Consider the following 26,324-nt stretch of genomic DNA (forward strand, 5'->3'; position numbering starts at 1 on the left):
TTCTGATACGAACTGGTTTCTAAATCTAATTTTTTTTATCCTAAAAAACATATTCTAAAACTAAAAACTAAACTAAAGCAGGCACAAAAGAGTTTTCCGATGATCCTTATGAAATCTTTTTTTTTTGTTAAATATCTTGGCTGTGCATATGCACAGCATATGTTTCGAAATGGACAAATTGATATGAAATTTGCGAAAAAGAATCCACGTGTCTTGGAGGGACTCGAACCCTCAACCTCCTACTCTCTAGATAGGCGTGATAACCCCTACACAACAAGACCACTTAAAGGTCACGTTTGCGGAAAAGCCATCAGAATCCGAGTACCAACCTCCACCGCCGTTAGCTCTCTTTTTTGCAAATTGAATATCTTTCGGATGCTTGATTTGTCCAATCGCCACATGTGCTTTACTATTGTATATCCACAGCCAAGCGAGTGCACATTGTTTATTAAACGAGTTTCCGAATAATATGCAATTAATTGTAATCAAGTGTCGGTCTTTCACCGTCATTAGTCGTCTGAGTACACGCGACCGCTTACGTAAAGGCAATCAAACTCATCAAATGCTTTAGCCAAGCAAGCCTTTGGCACAGCAGAGTGCGATTGAATTCGCATTCTATACCGTCCCGCCCAGACAGTTACTGGGGGGCATGGAGTGCGATCCTCTCGTTTAATAAACAATGTGCACTCGCTTGGCTATACAATAGTAAAGCGCATGTGGAGATTGGGCAAATCAAGCATCCGAAAGATATTCAATTTGCAAGTTTTGTTTTGTCCTAATACTTTCAATGGAATGCGTTGTTGATTTTTCTGTCATTGTAACAAAGATTCTTAAGTTTTATAATTTTATATCTTTCTGTGCCAGAATTATATAGCGAGAGCAAAAAGCTCCATAAGAATTTGATCAACTGTTTTGCGGCATACCTTGCGATTAACTCGAAGATTTTCGAAAGAATGGTCGTTCTAAATTTCATTGACCGGATTTGTGTACATGTGCTCATTTTGATGTAGTTGCTTCAGTCTTTTTTGAAGCGGATGGTAATTTAATAGAACGTAAATATTTATATCTTAATACAATTATGTTTTTAAGTTTATGCAGAACAAATTTATTATTTTAAACTAGCAACTGAATTAGAAGCGGCATTGATTTTAGCTTAAAAATCGAGAAATCGTTACCGGGGGTCCAACTTAAATATTTCGATGCTTTGCTGAACAAATGGTCATAGATGTGATAACGCAACAAAAAATATGTTTATAGAATTCATAATCAAAATTAAGAAATATGTAGGAAATGTGTAAATGAAATAAAAACTGACTAAGTTGGAATTACTTTTCAAAATTTTCTGGGGGCACAAGCAGGTCTGCAGGGGCCAGGCCCCCGCCCCCTTATATTTACGCCAATGTTCACGAGCCAGAAGGTTCACTCGTCCAGGTTCGTTTAGGGTCCTGACATTCCAGGTACCGAGTTTCCAATCATAGTCCTTATTTCGTTGCCGGGTCGGTTGCCAAAAATAACGTTCTCTTTTTCTTCTATCTCCATTTTTCGTGGTATTTGAAAGGCTTCAGTAAGCTACCTTACCAGGGTCGCGTTACCTACATCGCGATGATGGGGCTGCCACCTTAGGTATAGCTGACGCGATACAGCATTTCGTTAATCAGCCGCTGGGTACCAGGCAGACGCTGTTTGAGCCGCACCTCCTGGTGAACAGACGCTCGAGGCGTACCTTCTCACTCTAGCTGATGTCAGAAGGACAACAGTGCCCAGGCTGCACTACCAGCTAAGTACACAACCCTTAGCTGGCGGTCTTTTGTCATCGGACGACCCGTGGAAGCGTGAGATAGGGACTTGTGGGGACCAGAGCTCTGTTGGGCGCTCCTTCCTTGATGCCAACCCACCATTTTGCAGCCCACGAGAGGGATGACCATGTTTAAAAAGCAAAGCAACAATATTATCAAGAAATAGGACTAAAGGTATTTGTCGCCGGAATATGCGCACCTCTTGGACCTATTATTAGGGCACAGCAGCCCAAAACCTTGAAAGATGTGATGAGATATTGCTTAGAAGAAAGCAATTACTCATACGTTCAAAATCTTCCAAAACCGCAATCAGATAATGCACACCATACCGGTACCATACCAAAAACATTTCAATCACAATACAAACATAATTTCAGGCCCCCATATTTTAACGCATCCAATAAAGCTAACCCACCTTCATCAAAACCCAACACATTTGCACATATCAGGAATCCAAATCAAAACTTCCCGAACAGAGCCAGATCAGACGGCTTCCGTCCAAACTTTAACATTGAAAGTGCACCGGACCTTTACAACGAGCAATTTTGTTTTGACTACAGTAGTTATGATTATGATGCATCTGCGTCATATGATACAAACCAAACATACACGCTTCATCCCGAAGAAGCGTCCGAACAGCAACAGCAGACATCTGATAACCTTGAAGATGAGTTAAATTTTCATCTGGTCGAGGAATCAATGATGAAAAGATGAACAACTTTTTGCCCTTTATTAAAATTTTTACCAATAAAGGACCATTAAAATTTCTGGTTGACACTGGAGCGAACCGTAACTATATTAGTACTAAGCATGTGAACTGGGATAAATGTAGAGAAACGCAACCAATAAAAATTAAAAACATTATAGGAAATCATATCGCTCATAAATATGTGGAATTTAACCCTTTTGAGCAAATAGAGGGTACATCGAAACAAAAATTTATAGTTTTTGACTTTCATGAATTTTTTGATGGTCTCATCGGATATGAGACATTACGGTCATTGAAGGCTGATATTCTCACAGCCGAAAACCAACTTCAATTCCCTACAGGTAAAGTTGATATGCATAGAAAGTACCCCGATTCTACTACGATAAATTTAAACTCTAATGAAACAAAAGTTGTCAATCTACCAACTGCTGAAATGGATGGTGAGTTTTATTTTGAAAAGGATATTCCGCTGTCACCTCAAATTATTGTTCATACTGGCATTTACACTTGCAAGGACAACCGTCTTCATGTAACTGTAACAAATATCTCTAACGAACCAACAAAAATTTCGATCAGCAACCCATTAGCAGTAGAACTGAATAATTTCTACGCAAATGACCCAATCCACGAAGAAGCTGCTCCTTCATTCCCAAGACAATTTATTTTCGATCAGTTGAGACTTGACCACTGTGGGGAATATAATGTTACTGGAATAATCAATTTAACATTGGTTTCAAATAATAACACTTTGGTACTTCTTAATAATAGTGTAACACAAGGTTTTCAACAATGGTAGGATGTTGATTTGCAGAAAGCTCTGGATGCTTCAGAAAACTGAACGAAAGAGCAGAAGCAACAACGGCACCAACCGACAAGAGGAGGTGCACAAATATAGTTGTGGGTGCTAGAGAGAGAAAGCATCGATCCGATGGATGTACTTGTTGAGGAATACGGGTTCGCTCGGGTCATTCAGTATTCATATTTCGAATCGTAAACACGCTGTTGTAGGAAGGAAGGCAAATCAGAAGATGGATTTGCTTGGCTACGACAATGACGTGGTCGTTGCTCCCAAATAAGGTAAGGATAATCAGCATCAGGAGATGTTTGAGAAGTGAATAAGGCAAAAAAAAGGTAAGCCTTAGCTGCAAGACGTCAACAAAATGGCAAAAAAATAAAGATAAGCCATCATATACGATAGGCAAAAAATAATGGTAAGCCTCGGATGGAAAACAAAATGGCAAAAAATAATGGTAAGCCATAATATGTGAAAGGCAAAAAAAATGATAAGCCTCAAACCAGCAGTAAAATGGCAAAAAATATGGTAAGCCACAATGACGGGCAAAAGAAAATGGTAAGCCCGAGACGAAAACTTGATATGGCAAAAAATGATGGTAAGCCATGCAGAAAAAACAATGGAATGCTGTTAAAAAAATAGAGTATCTATACCATGAAAGTTGTTAGCTGAAAAAAAGCGATTTAAGATCTCAGGCAAAAAAAAATTGAACAAAAACATATTAGAGAATGAAAACCATTGAGAATATCTGCTTAGTTTGGATTTCACCCGCTTGGCAATATTAGTGAACGTGAGACTGACAGTAACGCTGAATATCTCAAAGACCGCGAGATTCAAAAAAAATTGTATGTTTTACAAAAAAAAAATCGCACATTTTATAACCTTCAAGTAGTGAGATTTGCTTAGTTTGATGGTGTGTGGTTCGAGTGCTTCGAGTGGGTTAGTATGTCTTTGAAAGGACGTAAGATCTGGGTGGATCACATGGAATAAAGTCCAACCTCCATGTCTCTGAGACAACGTTTAATCTGAGTGGAACAAAATCCAAACCCCTGAGTGAGTAAAAGTTTGTAAAAGTTGTTGTGCCGAACTGAGAATATTGTTAAGTTTTCTGACTATGATGCAAGATTGATTTTCTGATGCCTGGTAAGCTCGATGGAGGGATGCATGACCAAGATAGGCGGCTGTCTTGTGTGAAGAGTGGGAACGTGTAAACTAAGCTGTAGAATGAGAATATTATTGAAGTTATTCGAAAAGGTAGATGGTCTGATTGGATCACTTGAGAAAATCTGCTTAGCTTCGAATTCACCCACTTGGCAATGTTGGCGAACGTGAGACTGACATCCAATCCATATCCAATTGATTTGTCATCATTTCATCAACTTTAATAAGAGCTAAGGCATGCTGAAAGCAGCTGTAAAGCGAAAAGATTGAGCTGTCATGTAAATAGATCGTCTCAATGGTTGGTAAAACTGTTTGAAAATCGCGATTAAAGATGGGTGTCCGAAATCTAACGTGGACAGGCTTTAAATTTCAGTAAATTAATATATTCTCAATTTTGAGATGAATAAAGTCAACTTTGGCTAAACTAAACTCAGCTTTGGTTAATATCTTTTGAGTGGATTAAGTTAAACTACTGTGTTAGGAAACTCATTTCATTCAAAATTGGGTTTTTGGTCCAAAGTACGGATTTGAGCTAAAACAACCCACTTTTGAGTAGTTTTGTTTTATAATTCTCAGTGTTATATCGGAACGAGAAATTTATTCTTATTGCACAGTATTTCATTATATGATAATTTGAAGCAACTAGAATAATAGTTTCTTTCTCAGTTAAGTCGTTAAAACAATAAAACGATACATAATTACTTTGCACGGCTAAAATAATAAAATAAAAGCTACTTGTAAATTAAATTACAGCACCATTCATACTTGTAAAAGAAACTACAAGCCAACGCTAATAATTTGTACTTGTATTTTCTTTATGCAACAGTTACTTGTAAATTCCACTAATATTATTAGTGCGGTTTACTTGTAATATTAGTCTTGTAAATTCATACTTGTAGATTCATTATGCAACAGAAAAATACAAGTTACAAGCTACTCTACTAATATTATTAGTAAAATTTAGATTATGCTACAGGCCCCAGATCTCACTATTTGAAGGTTTTAACATTCGAGATTTTTTGTAGATCACACCAACTATCTTAATATCACAGATTTCGAGATATTCAGCTTAACTGTCAGTCTCACGTTCGCTAACATTGCCAAGTGGGTGAATTCGAAGCTAAGCAGATTTTCTCGAGTGATCCAATCAGACCATCTACCTTTTCGAATAACTTCAATAATATTCTCAGTCTACAGCTTAGTTTACACGTTCCCACTCTTCACACAAGACAGCCGCCTATCTTGGTTATGCATCCCTCCATCGAGCTTACCAGGCTTCAGAAAATCAATCTTGCATCATAGTCAGAAAACTTAACAATATTCTCAGTTCGGCACAACAACTTTTACAAACTTTTACTCACTCAGGGGTTTGGATTTTGTTCCACTCAGATTAAACGTTGTCTCAGAGACATGGAGGTTGGACTTTATTCCATGTGATCCACCCAGATCTTACGTCCTTTCAAAGACATACTAACCCACTCGAAGCACTCGAACCACACACCATCAAACTAAGCACATCTCACTACTTGAAGGTTATAAAATGTAAGATTTTTTTTTGTAAAACACACAATTTTTTTTTGAATCTCGCGGTATTTGAGATATTCAGCGTTACTGTCAGTCTCACGTTCACTAATATTGCCAAGCGGGTGAAATCCAAACTAAGCAGATATTCTCAATGGTTTTCATTCTCTAATATGTTTTTGTTCATTTTTTTTTTGCCTGAGATCTTAAATCGCTTTTTTTTCAGCTAACAACTTTCATGGTATAGATACTCTATTTTTTTTTTTCTGCATGGCTTACCATCATTTTTTGCCATATCAAGTTTTCGTCTCGGGCTTACCATTTTCTTTTGCCCGTCATATATTGTGGCTTACCATATTTTTTTGCCATTTTGCTGCTGGTTTGAGGCTTATCATTTTTTTTGCCTTTCACATATTATGGCTTACCATTATTTTTTGCCATTTTGTTTTCCATCCGAGGCTTACCATTATTTTTTGCCTATCGTATATGATGGCTTATCTTTATTTTTTTGCCATTTTGTTGACGTCTTGCAGCTAAGGCTTACCTTTTTTTTTGCCTTATTCACTTCTCAAACATCTCCTGATGCTGATTATCCTTACCTTATTTGGGAGCAACGACCACGTCATTGTCGTAGCCAAGCAAATCCATCTTCTGATTTGCCTTCCTTCCTACAACAGCGTGTTTACGATTCGAAATATGAATACTGAATGACCCGAGCGAACCCGTATTCCTCAACAAGTCCATCCATCGGATCGATGCTTTCTCTCTCTAGCACCCACAACTATATTTGTGCACCTCCTCTTGTCGGTTGGTGCCGTTGTTGCTTCTGCTCTTTCGTTCAGTTTTCTGAAGCATCCAGAGCTTTCTGCAAACCAACATCCTACCATTGTTGAAAACCTTGTGTTACACTATTATTAAGAAGTACCAAAGTGTTATTATTTCAAACCAATGTTAAAGTGTTCAATTGATTATTCCAATAACATTATATTCCCCACAACCACCTTAACAGAGAGGAGAAAATAAACTTGTTAAAGGTAATCGCTGACTATGAAAACATTTTTTATGTTGAGGGCCACAACTTACTTTTACCAATGCTATCAAGCATAAAATTGTTACAAAGGACGATGTGCCTATCCATACGAAATCATACCGCTATCCATTCTGTCACAGAGAGGAAGTGCAGCGGCATATTTCCAAAATGCTGGATCAAAACATAATTAGACACTCCAACAGTCCGTGGACTTCACCTGTTTGGATAGTGCCCAAAAAATTGGACGCATCTGGACAGAAGAAATGGCAACTAGTCATAGATTATCGTAAATTGAACGATAAAGCTCATAATCAAGTTCATCCTCTAAAAGGTCATTTGCATGAATTTTATAGGCATCCATATTTCTAAACAATTTCAATCCAATCATAAAGTATTTATAGTATAGAAGAAAAATGTATTCTAAGATCTAGGTTCTTAATAATACGAATTCATTGGAACAAATTTTTAGCGATTAACTATTATAATTAAATTCTTCGAAACTATTTCCCAACAAACTTAAACGAGCTAATCCATAACCAATTACAATCTAAGCTACTCAAATTAATCCAATTCAACAATTACTATTTACAACTCTTTCTCTCAGGCCCCACGTTGGGCGCCAAATGAAACGTTCAATTCTTTTCTTTAAAGCCAACGGCTTAAGCGCCACCTTCGTATCTGAAGGACCGTTAACTCTTTTTGAAATACCCCGGCAAGAGACAACCCTCTCAAGGCAGGTTGAAACAGTTTTTATAGAATTAACCGCACAAATGAACGCAAACGATTCGACCAACTTCCAACCAATAATAAAATAAATAATAAACAATTCAAAAAGCCAATCTCCAGAACTGAATGGTTACAACAGTTTCTCAATGAAAAGCTAATCCTAGATTAAATATAAACGACATGTGACGACCGTCTCTGGTTGAAGCAAAACTAGACTCGAAGTAAATTTAAAATTCCATTTTATTCGAGCTTCCGTTTAATTTAACCGATTGGATTTTTAGAGCTTTACATTATTCTAAATTTATTAAAATTCGACTTTCCTTTCAGGTAAAGCTACAATTGTGACGTCACATGCAATTGAAACGTGAGCGAAAGCTCATTTGAGGCGTAAGTCGCAGTGTGGGATTCAAACTGCTCGTGCGTATGGCGTTTTTAGACGAGGTAGAGATGTCCTCGGGCTTGGTGGAGTCAAAGCTTTTGGTTGCGAAGCTCTACGCCTCACGTCTTGGCTATACGAGCAATCACGGGGCTTTTGAGGGCTCGAACCACTCGCTGTGTCCGATCGTTTCGTCCAATTTTGTAAACCGTGACTTGACTTCACCACAGGTGTCTTTACTGCCTACTACTGTGTATATCGACCGCACCACGCAGGGGTTTTCAAACAACCCAAACTTGCAGCCCACGTTGATTGGGCAGCACGCCTAAACAACGCAATCACTTATTAGCTTCACTTCATAAGTTCACCAATATAATCTAGCTTACCTGATAATTCGTTTCCCAATAGTTCACTTTTTATATTTATTCAGAGTACTTAGGGCCCATCCACAAAGTACGTCACGCTCCTAGGGGGGAGGGGGTTCCGAGCAGCGTGACAACTCATACAAAAATTTTAGAGTTTTATTACAAATAGTGTGACGAAGGGGGGAGGGGGGTTTGAAAATCGCCAAGTTTTGCGTGACATACTTTATGGATCTTCCCATAGGAACTCTTAAAATTCAATTTCTGAAACTTTTTGTAATACAAATAATCATTTAATAAAGATCGTTCAATTATAATTCGCGCAGACTTACTCCGAATGTAGTTAATTTAGAATATATTATAATAATTTTAATAATCTTTAAGCTTTTCAAAACTTTTAACTCGGCCAAAATGCGTCCGAACTCAACTTAATACTCCACCAGAATAAAGCGTGTATTCACGATTCAAAATGGAATCAGCTTTTTGTATGATACACAATTGTAACCCAGTGCTGTACCAAAGAATAATGTAATCTTTCCGCATTGGTCAGTTTTGGAGAGCGAGTTTTTTGATTTTCTTAATCGATATTCGTTTTTTGATTCCTTGATTTGGAGGTCAGTGGAAATTGCGCATTAATTATATTTAAACCAAGTGTTTCGCCTTAAGTTACGCAACAAGTTATTTTAGTACTTTATTTCTTGCCTGAATATTTTGAATTAAACAATCTCACAGATAGGAGGCAGCACATGTATACCGTATAGGATCATCCGAAGATGTTATATCGACACATCCAGGGAAGTGCGTATCAAATAAGTGCTCTAACGATTCTTCATCAGAAGAAGTGTAGTCGCCATTTGGCTTGCGAATTTCGCCAACTTGGAAATCCTTGGATCTCGCAAGTATTTTATTCAATCGACTGGCTTCACTCAAATTGGAAACATTTGCACATTTTTTCCAGCCGGATCGTTCAGCAGATCGTAGAGCCTTCTTGTAAGCTTTGCGAGCCAACTTGAAAGAATCCGTCCCTGCTGAATGGCGTCTGTTCCAACTCCTTCTGCACTGCTTCCTTAGCTTAGCCAAATCGGAATTCCACCAAGGGGTTCCTCTTGAGGTTTTTACAGAACGTAAAGGGCAAGCTTCTTCGAAAGCTTCCACGATGTGCAACGTTGTAGTATCAACTGCATCATCCAAGTCGGTAGGAGTTTCTATAGAAGGTAGATATCCATGAAATTTGGTAGAGAGCAACTCTGTGTAAAGATCCCAATTTGTTGAACAGGGATTTCTAAAACGCAAGGTCTGCGAAGTAACATTCAAATGATCAAAGTAGATGTAGCGATGGTCAGATATCGATTCCACATGCCAATTCGTCAATTCGTGACTGATTCTATTGGAGCAAAGGGTTATGTCTGTATCGCCTTACTCGGATCACTTGGACTCTGACTGAGGGAGAACGATGCTTGGCTGCTTGCTCGTCACCAACACCAAGACGTCATAAACAGTATATAATATAGAGTGGTATACAACAGGGCTGTCTCGCCCCACACACCCCGTGAAACGAATTTTCAGGTATTTGAAAGGAACAATCAACAGTAGACTCGTATACAATAAGCAAGGCAACAGCGAAATAATTGGTTATACCGATGCAGATTGGGGAGGAGATGTTGATACGCGACGATCAACTACCGGATACGTTTTTATTTATGTTCCAAGGTGGAGCAATTTCATGGAACGTCAAAAGGCAACCAACGGTAGCTTTGTCATCATGCGAGTGGCGAAACATGCTGAAGCAAATTTTTGAAGAAATTCGTATCCAGATTCTATGTGATAATCAATCTGCCATCGCCATAGCCAAACTTGGAAGCTACAATCCCAGGACAAAACATATAGATATACGTTACCATTTTGTTCACGAAGCTATTGAAAGCGGGTCAGTGACGGTCAGCTATCTTCTTCTTCTTCTTCTTATTGGCATTACATCCCCACACTGGGACAGAGCCGCCTCGCAGCTTAGTGTTCGCTAAGCACTTCCACAGTTATTAACTGCGAGGTTTCTAAGCCAGGTTATCATTTTTGCATTCGTATATCATGAGGCTAGCACGATGATACTTTTATGCCCAGGGAAGTCGAGACAATTTCCAATCCGAAAATTGCCTAGACCGGCACCGGGAATCGAACCCAGCCACCCTCAGCATGGTCTTGCTTTGTAGCCGCGCGTCTTACCGCACGGCTAAGGAGAACCTCCACGGTCAGCTATGTAAACACTAAAGACCAAGCAGCAGATGGATTTACAAAGCCTCTCGTTAAATCTGGGATTACTCATATGAAGCGAATCATCGGAATCAAGGATTAGGGAGGAGTGTTAGTAATCAAGTAATCCATGATGTGTCTTAGAAACGGAAGTTTGTTATATTGTTAAATAAAATTTTCATTCCACTACCAATGTTCAAACCTATCAGACGTATTTCATTACAATAAGGTCATCACGTCTATCTAGATAGTGGTTGATACTGGGTTCGGTCCTTCCAAGACTTCTTTTTGCAAAGTCATTATTATAAAATATGTCCATTTTCGATGCATATCCACAACCAAATAATTGAATAACTAAAAACACGTTTCAATTATAATCTTGAACTTACCTTTTTATGTTTGAAGACAATCAACATCCAGCGTTCGAGAGTCAGTATTCGTGTTCGATGTATCTACCCTATATCATATATAGTCTTTATATCAACACTTTTCACAATTCACCTTTTGCTTGTAATTTGTCAGTTCCTAATATCTAGCAGACACGGGCTACAAAGCAAATTGATGAGTAGTCGGATCCCAGCTGGAAAACTTGTATTAATGAAATCAGACCCTTTGTTTATTACTTGTCCAAGTATTCATTTTTTTTTGTTAATTTCACTTCTGAATCAGTCTTTAGCAAAATAGACTAAAATGTAATAAATTGAATTTACCATCCTCGTATAAGTCCTATTAGGTATTAACTTTTGTTTTTTAAGCAAGACATCTTCAAAACATAAATTATTATTTCTTGTGTAATCCTGACTAGCATAACGTAACTTTATTCCACTTCAGTTATGAAGAGCACTACTTTTTACTAGAGTCCTCTGCATTTTGTCGTGCTTCCTCGAACTTGAAATCGATCGGCTTATCGTAGCCCATGATTTTGATGTAATGTGTTGGATCCGCAAAAAGCGACGGATCAACAAACAGCGACTTATCACCGACCATGAATGTGGTGAACATACCGGGCACCTCGGGAACTACCACGTTCTCAGTTTTAAATTTAGTCTGAAAGTAAATATGCGTTCAGATGGATTATACCAATAACGTGCGATAATCTTACCATTTGTTTCTGGAGCAAAAACGTGATTGTGGTAGCAGTATACTCCTTCGTCGTGTCGTCATAGTGCAACTCCGTGACATACCGTTTGGTGATCAGATGCAGCAGGAACGGAGTTACGAATGTGAAGAACCCCGCGAAACCACAGATGGCAACGATCATTGGAGTGCCTCCGATTTTGCTGGCCTGTTCCAGCAGTATCGGCTGCGCACCAATTCCACCCAAACTGGTAGCCAATGAAAAAACTTTCACCATCCGGATTTGAGGCGTCAATATACCATTGTACACTTTGAAGCCGGGACTGTCCGGAGTAGTACCGAGCTTGTCGTTTGCTTTTGAGCACAGGCATCTGATGCTTGGCCCTGATGTACTCCTTCCGGAAATAATTTGCGTAAGGCCCTTCGAAGATGCTAGAAACGAAGGTATGGTTTGAAGCCGAGCACTTTGCACTAATACCCGGAGTGACATTTTGAATGAAAACAGCGACAGAGCACAAACAATTGATTCGAACAGCGGAAATATTTTTAATGCAATAATAACGAATTTATTGTATAACTACCATGTTCGATTCGGTCAATCCGGCAGCCAAATCAAAACAACAACATAAATACTGTTCTCCATAGGTTAGACGTTTCTGATTAGCTGTGGTAGTAGAGCTGTGCTTTACCGAATGTGGCACGGAGAGAAATTCGGTACGCTCATGAAGTCGTCAGATTTAGGTCTGTCTCAATTGAATAATTAAAATGAAATTAAACTTAAAAGTGACATTTCAATAATTATCAAATAACCCTGCTCGCAGAGCAAGATTACTTTTGACAGATATCGAATCATTTTCCAACTATGTCTTATTGGAATTGCTGGGGAGCACCAGACATTCTTATGACTGGGTTATTTGCTAATTTACGAACTGTCACTTTTAAGTTTAATTCTCCAAATGAGACAGGGCCTTAACCACACAGAAAACCGCTTGCAAGGTTGTTACAAAATTATGGTTAATGAAACGATAATGAAATGTTCACCATCCTCCTCTCCTCCAACTCCTCTCCGTCGCTGGAAAATTCTATTGTTGCGCTGCTGGACGTGTGCATATGGATGCAGAACCGCAACACGTCGTGAATGTTTCCGCTGGGCTAGCGAGCGCTCCAGAATTCGACACAGTTGTTTCATAAGGTCCAATGTCGCAATGAGCTCGAATGGAGGAAAATGGGTTGGAGTGTTCCATGACATGTTTTCAATTATCCAGCTTTCCACGCTCGGTAATGGCGGCTTATCGGTGGGTAAAAATCAATTGGTCACTGTACTGTTTGACACTAGCTGGAGGAAAGCCCACTGGCGTTCCTGGGTGAGGGGAAGGGAAAAAGGCCTTTTCGGCAGTGAGTTTTCCTCCAGCTAGTGTCAAACAGTACAGTGACCGATTGATTTTTGCACACCGACAAGCCGCCATTACCGAGCGTGGAAAGCTGGATATTTCAAAGAGTAGATGTTATTTTAAATGTTAATAGTTTGCATGAAATTCATCCATATCTAATCATTGAACCACATGAAAATAAAATTTACTTCGGATTTATTTCGATTTGAAAATATGATTAAAGAATTAGTCGTCCTTTTTTTCTAACAGTGTACACTTGCGCCCTTCAGAAATGCGCCATAATGTTTTTGACAACATCCTTTTCGCCCAAATTCCACGCCCGGCTGTCAACCTGTTTGTCAGTATCGCCTGTTTGCATCGCCCCGTTGTGTTTTCAAAGTACCGTTTAGCCCTTTTGCTCACATGTGTTTTTGATGCAAGAACAAAGTGTCATAATGCAAAAATGAAACACAGTTTAGCCCTTTTGCTGCCATGGAGAAAACGGGGCGCAATCGCACCGAGAAAAAAAATCCAACGGAAATGTAATACCGTGGACCCCCGATAATTTGAACGGTACCTCATTCAAATTAACGGGGTTCATTTTTAATTTGAACTTCTGGTTACTCTATTTGCATCAGAAAAACTGGTTTCTGGCCGCTCTCTTTGCTGGTTTGTTTTGATTCTGCGTTCCGTTTCACGATGTTTCATTTTTCTTCTCTCGACTCCACGTGCTAAATGACGTTTGAACCATTTTTAATTTGTACGATGTTCAAACCAACGGGGTTCAAATTAAAAAGTGTTCAGATTAAAAGCGGTCATATTACCGGGGGTCCACGGTATCGCCCTTCTGTATTTTTCTGTTTTTACAGCAAAAAAACAACATTTTGTACCATTTTGAATATGCTACATATAGTGCATTTCCAGGAGGTTCGATCTATGACATAAACTCGATTTGTTTACATTTGCGACTTCGGCCCTTATGAAACAACTATGTCGAATTATGTCACAAGTACCATTGCCAACTTCATATTAGGATTGAGGCCCCGTAAAACGCTTTGTTATTTATGTAGATCATCAAATTCTGTACTCAAGAAGGGTTTGGAAGCCCTAAAAGATCTCAAAAAAAATATTTTCCCCCATATTTCTACTTTTTTATGGTTTGCATACGTTTTTGAAGCAGTATGTCCAAAATTTATGTTGAAATACGACGAAAAAAAATCCGTATTGAATCGGTTAATTTGAATTTAATTTCGCGAATAAGCCTTTTCATGTGACACTGCCGAGACTGCACTTGTTTACAACCGCTGAACAGGCCTGCAATCTCGAAGCTGTCATTTTTATAGAAGAACTGTCAATTGACGATAAAATCAGCTGTTTTTAAACGTCTCGTGAAAAGGCCCATCGGACCAAAGCATTATTGTACTTTTTATTCGACCTGGTGCATCGCATATCTCCCAGCCGTATTTATCTACCGATTATCACCCTACCGATTCGTCGTCAATAAAAGCAACCTGCTCGTCATCGTTCGCTGTCAGTCAGGTTAAGTTTTTCTTACCGACAACATTATCGCTCTTTTGCGTTCTACTTTTGTGGTGTTTAATTTGTATTGCTCCTAGATTTTGGAATTTGTTTTCTCCTTTTCGGCTGGTTTGTGATAAGATTAACGACTGGTGGTGTGCAATATCTGTAGACTCGTGTGTGCAATACGATTTGGTGCTTATATAACTCGGACATTCCAGTTCACCCGCTGAAAGTACAAAACCCGGTGTTGGAAGAACAAGACGATTCAGACAGAAGTTGTGCGGTGATACAATCTACACACGGTGAAAATGTCTCTCAATCCGGCTGAGAACCAACTGAACCTCTACAAGGAGTCCCAAAAGGTAGGCCATACTGACTTTAGGGTCCAGGATTTTAATGTGATTTTGTCAAAAACATGTTGCATGATTCTTGATTATTTATCTTGTTCAGTGTTGGGTCATTTTGTGTATGTTCTGCTTCGTAAATAAACATGATTGTAGACTGGTGGTCGCGGTTATCATACCGACGACCCTTGATCCCGTGCATACGATACGACTTTGATTTCCATACGAATGGTGGATTAAAATGGCGAATTTTAACGCTACTAAGATAGATCGAATTGTGAGAAATGAATTTTGAGACAAATAAATAAAAGAATGATATTTAACAACATACCGTTATGTTCTAAATTCTGAAAATTTGTTGGATCATCGGTGGAATATTCGGATAAGTCAATAATAAACTACATTGCTTAGTAACATGATGCTTATAAAATGAAAATTACAATGATTTAGCCATATTTTATGTCCATTCAAATATTTCCTTATTAAAACTCATTTTTACGAGATTAAGATTTTCTTCTGTCAGTCATAAGTAAAAAACTGAAAAAGGGCTCATTACCATGAACTATTATTTACCAAGCTCGAAACAAATAAAATAATCTAATCAAATCGTTTTTTTTTTCTTTTGAGCATGATAATGAGAAAAACAAATTGTCTCTACCCGTGTGGCCAGTGTGGGTTCCCTGCAGAGTCCTTATCATTCAAACATCCAAAAATAAAACGGCTTTTAGATTACGCAACTTGTTTACCGGCTTTCTTTTGTTGCACACGAAGCTAGCAATAGGAGGGTTTAGTCCCTGCGCGCTTTGTAAGTGTTTTTGTTTTTACTTGAGGAAATGACGGCTTTGCCAGGTTTCGCTGCCTAATAGATGGGAATATTTTCTAGAACTTATTGTGCTCGAATTAAGGCTGCACATTCTCTGCATATCGAAGCTTTTTGTAGGAGTATTTTATACACCCCTATCAAGAACCAAGAGAAACCAAATACTCTAGGTATGAAATTGCGAGCTCATGCAGCTTTTTCAGATAACCACAAACCTACAATTGTGATAGACTGATAAATATACAGACCCGTGTCAATAAATATACAGCGAAGCATTGAACTTCGAGCTTTGTAAAAATGTAGAAGTAAGCCAATGCAATGATCCGTAAGATGTTACCATGCAAAAGTATCGAAAATGATGAAATATCTCGGTCGCTGGAATGATGAAAACTTTTTGAAATTCGTAATTGTCATTTTCATTGGCACCTTAAAATAAACAGGTTATCAGCAGCTAGAATTGCTATCGTCAGATTGTCAGTATTACGCATTTGTCGGTGCGATTGATTCGAGTTTGATTCGCAGTGCAGTGCAGGGTTAGATCTAAAACCACATGGAAAACGCAATGCCATCGAACATTTCGCTTCACGTTAGTGTGCTAATCGTTGTTATCAATGTCTGCTTTGTGTGAATAGTAATTTTTTATGATAATGTACTTCAGCCGCCACTTCTTTGCAATTGAGAGTGACTTTTTACGTGAATTGTTCGCTCTTTGGTAAAAAAGTAAGATGTCGATGATTCGGTTTCGATAGGTTAGAGAACGATACAATTACACAGGATTCTGTTTTTACACGATTTTTTTTACTCGTAATTTTGATCGTGTGATTTCAATTTTCCACAAAAGTCTATGCAACATGTTTCAAAAAATCCTAAATAATTCAAAGAAAAATCACATGGTAATTAATACGCGTCAAACATTAAGGATGAGCGCGAAATTGAGAAAATGTAAATCGTGTAAAAACAGAATAAAGTGTATAGAGACGTAGACAACGAGTTTGATTCGACTCGGTAAAGGATCTTTCCTTATGATACAGACTCTCAATTCCATAGACATAGTGGTTCACTGTGCTTCTAGTATGAATGCAGAGCCACAAAAAAAGCAAGAAAACATTGTAGGGAATTTACAGTAAACAGACTGAAGGTAATCTTAGTGGAACTGTAAAAAAAACCAGTCCATATAAATTAAAACCCTTTATAAGAACAAAAATTAGAATTCATGCTGTAATTTTGTTAGGTACACTAAATATCTTTTTTACGTGATTTCATTCAATTTGATTTGCATGAACATGACCATGATGACTGTACATTTCGTAGTGGCTACTCCGTGTTTGACCAGAATTATTATCGTAATTGCACAGGGATAGGGATAGAGCATGGCAGTTGCTTTTCAACCTCAATGTGCACAGTCCAAAAGCTCCAGACTTTTCAATGGTCAATTGCGGCAACGTCCTTATGGTCTATCGGAGATGGGAAAGAAATGACGATGCAGTCACTCGCCCACTGCAAGCCGAGAACACATCTGCACTTCCCATGAGTTCATGTAGAATTTTATTAAAATTTGGGTGTTAGGTTCTGAACGCTAGGAGAAGAATGAACGATGTCAAAATAAGAAAAAAAAGAATCATGAAAAACTTTCTACAGCAAGATATGGGATTTTATTTTCAAAATAATTCAAAAAATTTCAAAATGATATATTTTGAAAATAATTTAAGTAAGGTAGGGGTATGAAATGTTCTACTTTTTATTTCCTTTTGAGTCATTAAAGCAAAAATCCATTTTTCTGTCATTCAAAAAATGCCGGGGTAAGATAGGTCAATCAGCGGGGCAATATGGGTCACCTATAAAGTCTGCAATTAATATTGTTTTTATTCACATGGTCAGCCGACCTCGCTCGCTGCGCTCCACGCCGTCTCGTACCTGCCGTATCGGAAGCGAACACCATCTTTGCAGGGTTGCTGTCCGGCATTCTTTCAATAAAGCCGTCCATATATTACTTTCTTAAAGACAAAAGTTATATATTTTTAATACACAAATTAACACCATTATGCTCAAAAGTAACCTTAAAATGATCAGCAATGAAAAATTGATTTAAATACGAACTATTTCGTTCTGTAAATACTGACCATTTGCAAGTTATTATTTTACACAATCGTGTTAAATCGATTCTTGAAGCTACAGTCGACTCTCTACATCTCGATGTTCTATATCTCGATATCTCTCCCTATGCCGATGGTTTCCTCAGTCCCTTCAGTCTACATACATTTGGGCTTTCTACATCTCGATAACCTTCCTATCTCGATATCTTTCTATCTCGATGTTATTATTATTATTTATTCAGACTAAGGCCGAAGTGGCCTGTGCGGTATATAAGAGTCTTCTCCATTCGGCTCGGTCCATGGCTACACGTCGCCAACCACGCAGTCTACGGAGGGTCCGCAAGTCATCTTCCACCTGATCGATCCACCTTGCCCGCTGCGCACCTCGCCTTCTTGTGCCCGTCGGATCGTTGTCGAGAACCATTTTCACCGGGTTACTGTCCGACATTCTGGCTACGTGCCCGGCCCATCGCAGTCGTCCGATTTTCGCGGTGTGAACGATGGATGGTTCTCCCAACAGCTGATGCAATTCGTGGTTCATTCGCCTCCTCCACGTACCGTCCGCCATCTGCACCCCACCATAGATGGTACGCAGCACTTTCCTTTCGAAAACTCCAAGTGCGCGTTGGTCCTCCACGAGCATCGTCCAGGTCTCGTGTCCGTAGAGGACTACCGGTCTAATTAGCGTTTTGTAGATTGTCAGTTTGGTACGGCGGCGAACTCTATTCGATCGGAGCGTCTTGCGGAGTCCAAAGTACGTACGATTTCCAGCCACTATGCGTCTCCGAATTTCTCTGCTGGTGTCATTTTCGGCAGTCACCAGTGAGCCCAAGTACACAAATTCTTCTACCACCTCGATTTCGTCACCACCGATGCAAACTCGCGATGGGTGGCTCACATTGTCTTCTCTTGAACCTCTTCCTATCATGTACTTCGTCTTCGACGTGTTGATGACTAGTCCGATCCGCTTAGCTTCCTCTTCAGTCTGATGTAGGCTTCCTCCATCTTCTCAAAGTTACGTGCCATAATATCTATGTCGTCGGCGAAACCAAATAGCTGGACGGACTTATTGAAAATTGTACCACTCGTGTTAATCCCTGCTCTTCGTATTACACCTTCCAAAGCGATGTTGAATAGCAAACACGAAAGACCATCACCTTGCCGTAACCCTCTGCGGGTTTCGAAGGGACTCGAGAATGCCCCTGAAACTCGAACTACGCACATTACCCGATCCATCGTCGCTTTGATCAACCGTGTCAGTTTATCCGGAAAACCGTGTTCGTGCATTAGCTGCCATAGCTGGTCCCGATCGATTGTATCATATGCGGCTTTGAAGTCGATGAATAGATGATGTGTGGGCACGTTGTATTCGCGGCATTTCTGCAGTACTTGGCGAATGGCAAACACCTGGTCCGTGGTGGAGCGTTCGCCCATAAAACCCGCCTGGTACTGCCCCACGAACTCCCTTGCAGTTGGTGCTAGTCGACGGCATAAAATTTGGGAGAGTACCTTGTAGGCGGCGTTCAGCAATGTGATTGCGCGGTAGTTGCTACAATCCAGCTTATCGCCCTTTTTGTAGATGGGACACACGACACCTTCCATCCACTCCTGCGGCAAAACTTCCTCCTCCCAAATCTTGGTAATGACCCAGTGCAGCACTCTAGCCAGTGCCTCACCACCGTGTTTAAATAGCTCTCCTGGTAGTTGGTCAACCCCAGGGGCTTTGTTGTTCTTGAGCCGCCCAATCTCCTCCTGGATTTCCTGGAGATCCGGAGCCGGTAGAATTATGTCCTGCGCGCGTTCTCCCAGGTCCATCACCATACCGCCATCTTCGTCTGCCACATCGCCATTCAGGTGTTCTTCGTAGTGCTGCCGCCACCTTTGGATCACCTCACGCTCGTTCGTAAGAAGGTTCCCGTTTATGTCCTTACACATATCGGGCTGTGGCACGTGGCCCTTACGTGAACGGTTTAACTTCTCATAGAACTTTCGTGTGTTATTAGCGCGGTACAGTTGATCCGTTTCTTCACGGTCTCGATCTTCCTGCTGGCGCTTTTTCCTCCGGAAAATCGAGTTTTGTCTGTTCCGCGCCTGTTTATATCGTGCCTCGTTCGCCCTCGTGCGGTGTTGCAGCAATCTCGCCCATGCTGCATTCTTCTCTTCCACTAACTTCTCACATTCGCCGTCATACCAGTCGTTTCTCCTCTGATCCGGGGCACCGTGCCAAGTGCAGCGGTTGCGGTGCTACCAATGGCGGATCGAATATCTCTCCAGCCATCTTCAAGAGATGCTGCGCCTAGCTGCTCTTCCGTTGGAAGTGCCACTTCCAGCTGCTGCGCGTATTCTTGGGCTAGTCTACCGTCTTGTAGCCGCCCAATGTTAAGCCGCGGCGTCCGACTTCGACGCGTGTTGTACACCGTCGAGAGTTTTGAGCGCAGGCATACTGCAACGAGGTAGTGGTCGGATTCAATATTCGCACTGCGGTAAGTGCGGACGTTCGTGATGTCGGAGAAGAATTTACCGTCGATTAGAACGTGGTCGATTTGGTTTTCCGTTTCTTGGTTAGGTGATCTCCATGTGGCCTTGTGGATATTTTGCGGGGAAAGAAGGTGCTTCGGACTACCATTCCGCGGGAGGCTGCGAAGTTTATGCATCGTTGGCCGTTGTCATTCGATACGGTGTGCAGACTATCCGGTCCGATGACCGGTCTATACATTTCCTCCCTTCCTACCTGTGCGTTCATGTCACCGATGACGATTTTAACGTCCCGCAGTGGGCATCCATCGTATGTCTGCTCCAGCTGTGCGTAGAACGCTTCTTTCTCGTCGTCGGGTCTCCCTTCGTGTGGGCAGTGCACGTTGATGATGCTATAGTTGAAGAAACGGCCTTTAATCCTCAGCTTGCACATTCTTGCGTTGATTGGCTGCCACCCAATCACGCGTTGGCGCATCTTACCCAGCACTATGAAGCCGGTTCCCAGCTCGTTGGTGGTGCCACAGCTTTGGTAGAAGGTAGCCGCTCGATGCCCGCTTTTCCACACTTTCTGTCCTGTCCAGCAAATCTCCTGCAGCGCCACGACGTCGAAGTTGCGGGGATGTAATTCATCGTAGATCATCCTGTCGCAACCTGCGAAACCTAGCGACTTGCAATTCCATGTTCCAAGCTTCCAATCGTGATCCTGTATTCGTCGCCTAGGTCTTTGCCGATTATATCGAGTCGCATTATCTCTTATATTGTTCGTAATGATTGGTTTTCTAGGCGGCTTATTGGGCCTGCGCAAACCTCCTGTCTCGTCGGAGGGCCGTCGTGTCAGGGCTGTTTAGTGTCCCACCTAACACCAGGACTTGGGCTTGTGCGCTTTGAGCGGCACACGGTCGCTTTGGTGGAGCCTACTTGCGGATACATGCAGCTTTTTATAGAGGTTTAACAGGGCCCACTGTCAAACCCCACCACATCCTAGGCAAGCCCCACAACTCGCAGATGGCCTGGGGAGGGATCGTCAAGCCCTTGGACATAGTCCCTGCTGCCCCCAAAATCTATCTTCTATCTCGATGTGTTCTGATCATATTCTGTTCAGGATTCACTCTCCTTATGTCGATATGTTCAATTTTTTAGGCTACTAGACCAGCTTTGGACAATAACAAACATATCAACAACAGCGAACGACTTTTGTTCTGTTGTCGTTTTTCATAGCAACGAGCTTTTTTTGATCTAGTACCCATTTCAATTTTCCTTCCATTTCTCGACCTCTCCCTATCTCGATGGTCCCTTCAATATCGAGATGTAGAGAGGCGACTGCACAAAACTTTTTTTTTGCTCAAACGCGCATTATCACTCAAACAAAAGAATACAGTTGAGTAGTTACAAAAGTTACACAACATGCCACCGTCTGCTACACAAGTGGCTACAGGCAGGTGAATGAATGATGAAAAACGAGGTATTATACTTCAATCCCATTTGGATAGATAAGATCGTCAATATTCGTAATCGCGCCGAAATTTAGGCGCGGGATATGTCTCGTTCGTTGTTATCTTATCGGATTCTGGCACTATGGGACATCATAAAAAACGAAATTTCTAGATTAATGTTATCATCGTTTTTATATAGGTGAAAATCACTATTATTGTAGTTCAGAATACAATAAGATTATTATGTTTCATAAATCTAAATGACAAGATAGCGCAATGACTTACTGCTGACGATTGTATTGTATATTATGCGCCATGCGATAGAAAGTTGCCAACTCCTATGAAAAGCTTCGTCATTACTGGCAAAAAAGGGACTTTTTGTTATTATATTTATAGGTGCCTACTGGAAACGAAAATATTTGTCTACTAATGCACTGTGTCCTTATGCCAAATTAACGCTCTCCCGCCCATGGTGTCTGTTGAGCACCATCAAATATTGCACCTTCTAACCTTCATCGAATTGTTTCAACAATAAAAAGCAATATTTGGCACATATTTATGGTCCCATTAGACTGCAAATATAATATCGATTTTGAGATCAAATAGTTAAACTATTGATTTACAATCAAAAAAGTAGTCCTGTGCGCAGCCGCATGTAAATTTTCCACACCGCTAGTCGCATCTAGTAGTAGGGTTTGGTACATTTTGTCAAAAGATCATGCTTACTGGTAAGTTCATCCTAACGGATATATGTTTTCAGTCTAGTTCATATTACATTTTTCTACTTCCAAATATGTATGCAGAAATTATTGGATGGCGACCTACTCATTAACTGTAACTACTATTAAGCTAATTTTGCTGTACAATTATGCCCGGCAATATACATGTGTGGCCCTAAATGGCCGAAGCGAAGTTATGACGGCGACTCTCCGTGGATGCGTGTGCACGCCGCGGAGGTCTGACTGGAAGACGCAAAATCATGGCTTGCTGCTTGCCGATTAACACGCTGATGTGTGAATCTATTAACACACGCTGAAGGCATTTTACTCAAACCCCACATTTCCCTTCTTCTCTTATTAAAAACGCAAAAAAATCTTCTAACTTAGGATGCAATGTTTGTTTTTCTCCTGGGTTATTTAAATGAGACTAAGGTGAACATCGGTTGCAATTGAGCAACCGGTTAACTCCATTGAAAACTTCACACCAAAATAAACTAGACTCAACATCATGGTTTTAATACCAGAACAATGATTCAGAGAGTGGGTTCCCAAACAGTGGGTCGCGAAAGATAAAACCTGATCCATACTTTCGTTGGATGATTAGAGAACAACAAATTTACGAAGCCTTCTTTTGTTTGTCAAATACAATGACAATTTCTTCCAAAAACATTCCAAATCTTACCCAAATGCAATCCAAAACTAAGCGGTGTTGAACTTCATTACTAATAAGATTTATGAACAACCTAATAAAGATAAGAAAATTCATGCCAATCCAAACTCGATCCAAATCCAATCCAAATTCAATCCAAATCCAATCCAAATCTAATCCAAATCCAATCCAAATCCAAATCCAATCCAAATCCAATTCAAATCAAATCCAAATCCAATTCAAATCCAATCCAAATCCAATCCAAATCCAATCCAAATCCAATCCAAATCCAATTCAAATCCAATCCAAATCCAATCGAAATGCAATTCAAATCCAAATCCAATCTAAATCCAATCCAAACCCAATTCCAATGCCAATCCGAATCCAATCCAAATCCATTCCAAATCCGTACATTTAATCCAACTTTTAGTTTCGCGTATAGTACACCATCAACCATTTGCCATCAACTAGTATTGCTAGCCAATAACCCCAAACTAATCTTATGCATAATAAATTCGAACTTCCAAATAGCTTTGTAAAATCCGACAACCTTATTAATTTTCCGAATTCCAAGATATCTGCTGCTACAGGTAATCCCGCTATGGCTAGTAATTCAGTACATTTCAAGATAAATTTCTAGATAATATATTTGGCTTTCCGAACAGTTTCAAACAGTACAGCATTGAATATTTCTCCATTTCTCTCAGATTTCGTTACAAGTGGCTTCATGTAATCTAAATTTGTTTTAATCAAAATAAATGCTCGCAGGACTTTGAAATTTTCTAGATCGTAAACCATTTCCGTTGGTCTTCCATACGCACCTTGTAGTTTCACAAACTACAATATTTTTTTTTCGGCCAACTTTCAGACACGCCTTATAGTTTTCTAAACCACAAACCATTTCCACCGATCTTCCAGCCGCGCATTGTAATTTTGCAATCCACAAACCAATTTCTTACGGTCTTCCAGGCAAGGCTTTAATGTTCTTCAAACCACAAACCGTTTTTTTCAGCGGTCTTTCAGACGGGCCACCACAAATTTCCGAATTTCCACAAACCATTTTCCGACGGTCTTCGAGACGCGTCTTGTGATTTAGCAAACCACAAACCATTTTCCGACGGTCTTCGAGACGCGTCTTGTGATTTAGCAAACCACAAACCATTTTCCGACGGTCTTCGAGACGCGTCTTGTGGTTTAGCAAACCACAAACCATTTTCCGACGGTCTTCGAGACGCGTCTTGTGATTTAGCAAACCACAAACCATTTTCCGACGGTCTTCGAGACGCGTCTTGTGGTTTAGCAAACCACAAACCATTTTTCGACGGTCTTCGAGACGCGTCTTGTGGTTTAGCAAACCACAAACCATTTTCGACGGTTTTCGAGACGCGTCTTGTAAATTAGCAAACCACAAACCATTTTCCGACGGTCTTCGAGACGCGTCTTGTGGTTTAGCAAACCACAAACCATTTTTCGACGGTCTTCGAGACGCGTCTTGTGGTTTAGCAAACCACAAACCATTTTCGACGGTCTTCGAGACGCGTCTTGTGAATTAGCAAACCACAAACCATTTTCCGACGGTCTTCGAGACGCGTCTTGTGATTTAGCAAACCACAAACCATTTTCCGACTGTCTTCGAGACGCGTCTTGTGATTTAGCAAACCACAAACCATTTTCCGACGGTCGTCGATACACGTCTTGTGATTTAGCAAACCACAAACCATTTTCGACGGTCTTCGAGACGCGTCTTGTGATTTAGCAAACCATAAACCATTTTCCGACGGTCTTCGAGACGCGTCTTGTGATTTAGCAAACCACAAACCATTTTCCGACGGTCTTCGAGACGCGTCTTGTGGTTTAGCAAACCACAAACCATTTTTCGACGGTCTTCGAGACGCGTCTTGTGAATTAGCAAACCACAAACCATTTTCCGATGGTCTTCGAGACGCGTCTTGTGATTTAGCAAACCACAAACCATTTTCCGACGGTCTTCGAGACGCGTCTTGTGGTTTAGCAAACCACAAACCATTTTTCGACGGTCTTCGAGACGCGTCTTGTGAATTAGCAAACCACAAACCATTTTCCGACGGTCTTCGAGACGCGTCTTGTGATTTAGCAAACCACAAACCATTTTCCGACGGTCTTCGAGACGCGTCTTGTGGTTTAGCAAACCACAAACTATTTTCTGACGGTCTTCGAGACGCGTCTTGTGGTTTAGCAAACCACAAACCATTTTCGACGGTCTTCGAGAAGCGTCTTGTGATTTAGCAAACCACAAACCATTTTCCGACGGTCTTCGAGACGCGTCTTGTGATTTAGCAAACCACAAACCATTTTCCGACGGTCTTCGAGACGCGTCTTGTGATTTAGCAAACCACAAACCATTTTCCGACGGTCTTCGAGACGCGTCTTGTGGTTTAGCAAACCACAAACCATTTTTCGACGGTCTTCGAGACGCGTATTGTGGTTTAGCAAACCACAAACCATTTTCGACGGTCTTCGAGAAGCGTCTTGTGATTTAGCAAACCACAAACCATTTTCCGACGGTCTTCGAGACGCGTCTTGTGATTTAGCAAACCACAAACCATTTTCCGACGGTCTTCGAGACGCGTCTTGTGGTTTAGCAAACCACAAACCATTTTCCGATGGTCTTCGAGACGCGTCTTGTGATTTAGCAAACCACAAACCATTTTCCGACGGTCTTCGAGACGCGTCTTGTGGTTTAGCAAACCACAAACCATTTTCCGACGGTCTTCGAGACGCGTCTTGTGGTTTAGTAAGCCACAAACCATTTTCCGACGGTCTTCGAGACGCGTCTTGTGGTTTAGCAAACCACAAACTATTTTCCGACGGTCTTCGAGACGCGTCTTGTGATTTAGCAAACCACAAACCATTTTCCGACGGTCTTCGAGACGCGTCTTGTGATTTAGCAAACCTCAAACCATTTTCCGACGGTCTTCGATACGCGTCTTGTGGTTTAGCAAACCACAAACCATTTTTTCGTCGGTCTTCGAGACGCGTCTTGTGGTTTAGCAAACCACAAACCATTTTCCGACGGTCTTTGAGACGCGTCTTGTGGTTGTGGCTGTGGTTTCTCGACGGTCT

At 40.6% G+C, this 26,324-nt stretch overlaps 2 protein-coding genes across 3 annotated transcripts in view; one reads left to right on the top strand and one right to left on the bottom strand.

Moving 5' to 3' along the window:
• Positions 1-11,516: 11,516 nt before the first annotated feature.
• On the bottom strand, positions 11,517-12,434 carry LOC134215366 (transmembrane protein 70 homolog, mitochondrial). The gene is made up of 2 exons (XM_062694575.1): positions 11,824-12,434; positions 11,517-11,768 (listed from the first exon to the last, which is right to left on the bottom strand). Exons 1-2 carry the CDS (start codon positions 12,286-12,288, stop codon positions 11,565-11,567), a joined length of 669 nt encoding a protein of 222 aa, XP_062550559.1. The 5' UTR covers positions 12,289-12,434; the 3' UTR covers positions 11,517-11,564.
• A 2,248-nt stretch (positions 12,435-14,682) lies between these two features.
• LOC134211075 (catalase) overlaps positions 14,683-26,324 on the top strand; it is a 42,356-nt gene continuing 30,714 nt past the window's right edge. The window contains exon 1 of one of the 2 annotated variants that reach the window (XM_062687655.1): positions 14,683-15,051. In XM_062687655.1, coding sequence (XP_062543639.1) covers positions 14,998-15,051 — 54 coding nt within the window. In that variant the 5' untranslated portion in view covers positions 14,683-14,997. The remainder of the gene's footprint in view (positions 15,052-26,324) is intronic. The other variant, XM_062687657.1, reaches the window with a different exon arrangement.

The sequence above is a fragment of the Armigeres subalbatus genome, chromosome 2, assembly GCF_024139115.2.
Source record: "Armigeres subalbatus isolate Guangzhou_Male chromosome 2, GZ_Asu_2, whole genome shotgun sequence".
In the NCBI taxonomy this organism is placed as follows: Eukaryota; Metazoa; Arthropoda; class Insecta; order Diptera; family Culicidae; genus Armigeres; species Armigeres subalbatus.